We start from the raw sequence: 819 nt of genomic DNA on the forward strand, positions 1-819 counted from the left end.
TGTCACTGGGCCTCGGTTCTTTTAAGGACCTGGCACAGCAATGCCTCTGGCCCAGCCCCAGCCCCCCCCCCCCCTTGGAAGGGCTACCCCCTTGCTTTTACCCAGTCCCTGTCCGGACCAAACCCCCGAAATCAAAAGCCATCTAATACCTTTTATTTACTACCCTCCGCAAACAGACAAACAACCAGTGTGCAAGCTCTCAAGCATGGCAGAACCGCACAAAAAGCTGTCCTGTACAATAGGCCGATTCCCTCCTCTGCCTTTCCAAGCGTGAACCTCCTCCCCTTTAAACCGCTTCCTCCCTACGCCCACAAATCGGAGTCACACCCCCTGACGCCTGAATCGCAATCCGAGCAGCGTCCCTCCCCGCCCTCCCTGCTTCCACCGGGAGAGAACTAGGGCCCCTTCTCCTCTCGCTCTCCGCTCCGTCGGGGCTTCCTCTGGCACCAAAATTCACTTGGGGGGCGGGGGGAGGGGGGCTTAGCACCGCCCTTTGCCGCCAGCAGCATTGCCAGCGGGCGGCGATGATCTCCGCCCCGGTCTTGCTGCTGTGCCGCACTAGCTGCCGCCCGCTGCTCCACCGGCTTGGGCCGAAGCGAATCTCCTGGGCTTACAGGTACCGGATCGTGCCCGGCTGCACAGGGCAGCAGAAATGCATCTCGCCCTCCCCCTTGCCCTTCGGCCCTCGTGACTTTCGGCTCCCGGATGGGTCACGTGCTGTTGTTGACATGCAGATAAACAACCCAGCAAAGAAGCAGAGATCCGAAGCGGGAAAAAAAGGGGGGGGGGGGGGGGGTGGGGGGGGGGGGCGCGCCCACC

At 62.1% G+C, this 819-nt stretch overlaps 1 protein-coding gene across 1 annotated transcript in view; it reads left to right on the top strand.

Moving 5' to 3' along the window:
- Positions 1-363: 363 nt before the first annotated feature.
- The window catches only part of SPATA20 (spermatogenesis associated 20), a 71,091-nt gene continuing 70,635 nt past the window's right edge, over positions 364-819 (top strand). Inside the window, exon 1 of the mRNA XM_015410729.1 lies at positions 364-616. Within this exon, the coding sequence (XP_015266215.1) occupies positions 525-616 (92 nt within the window). The 5' untranslated portion in view covers positions 364-524. The remainder of the gene's footprint in view (positions 617-819) is intronic.

The sequence above is a fragment of the Gekko japonicus genome, unplaced genomic scaffold, assembly GCF_001447785.1.
Source record: "Gekko japonicus isolate JY-2015 unplaced genomic scaffold, Gekko_japonicus_V1.1 scaffold15, whole genome shotgun sequence".
NCBI lineage: Eukaryota > Metazoa > Chordata > Lepidosauria > Squamata > Gekkonidae > Gekko > Gekko japonicus.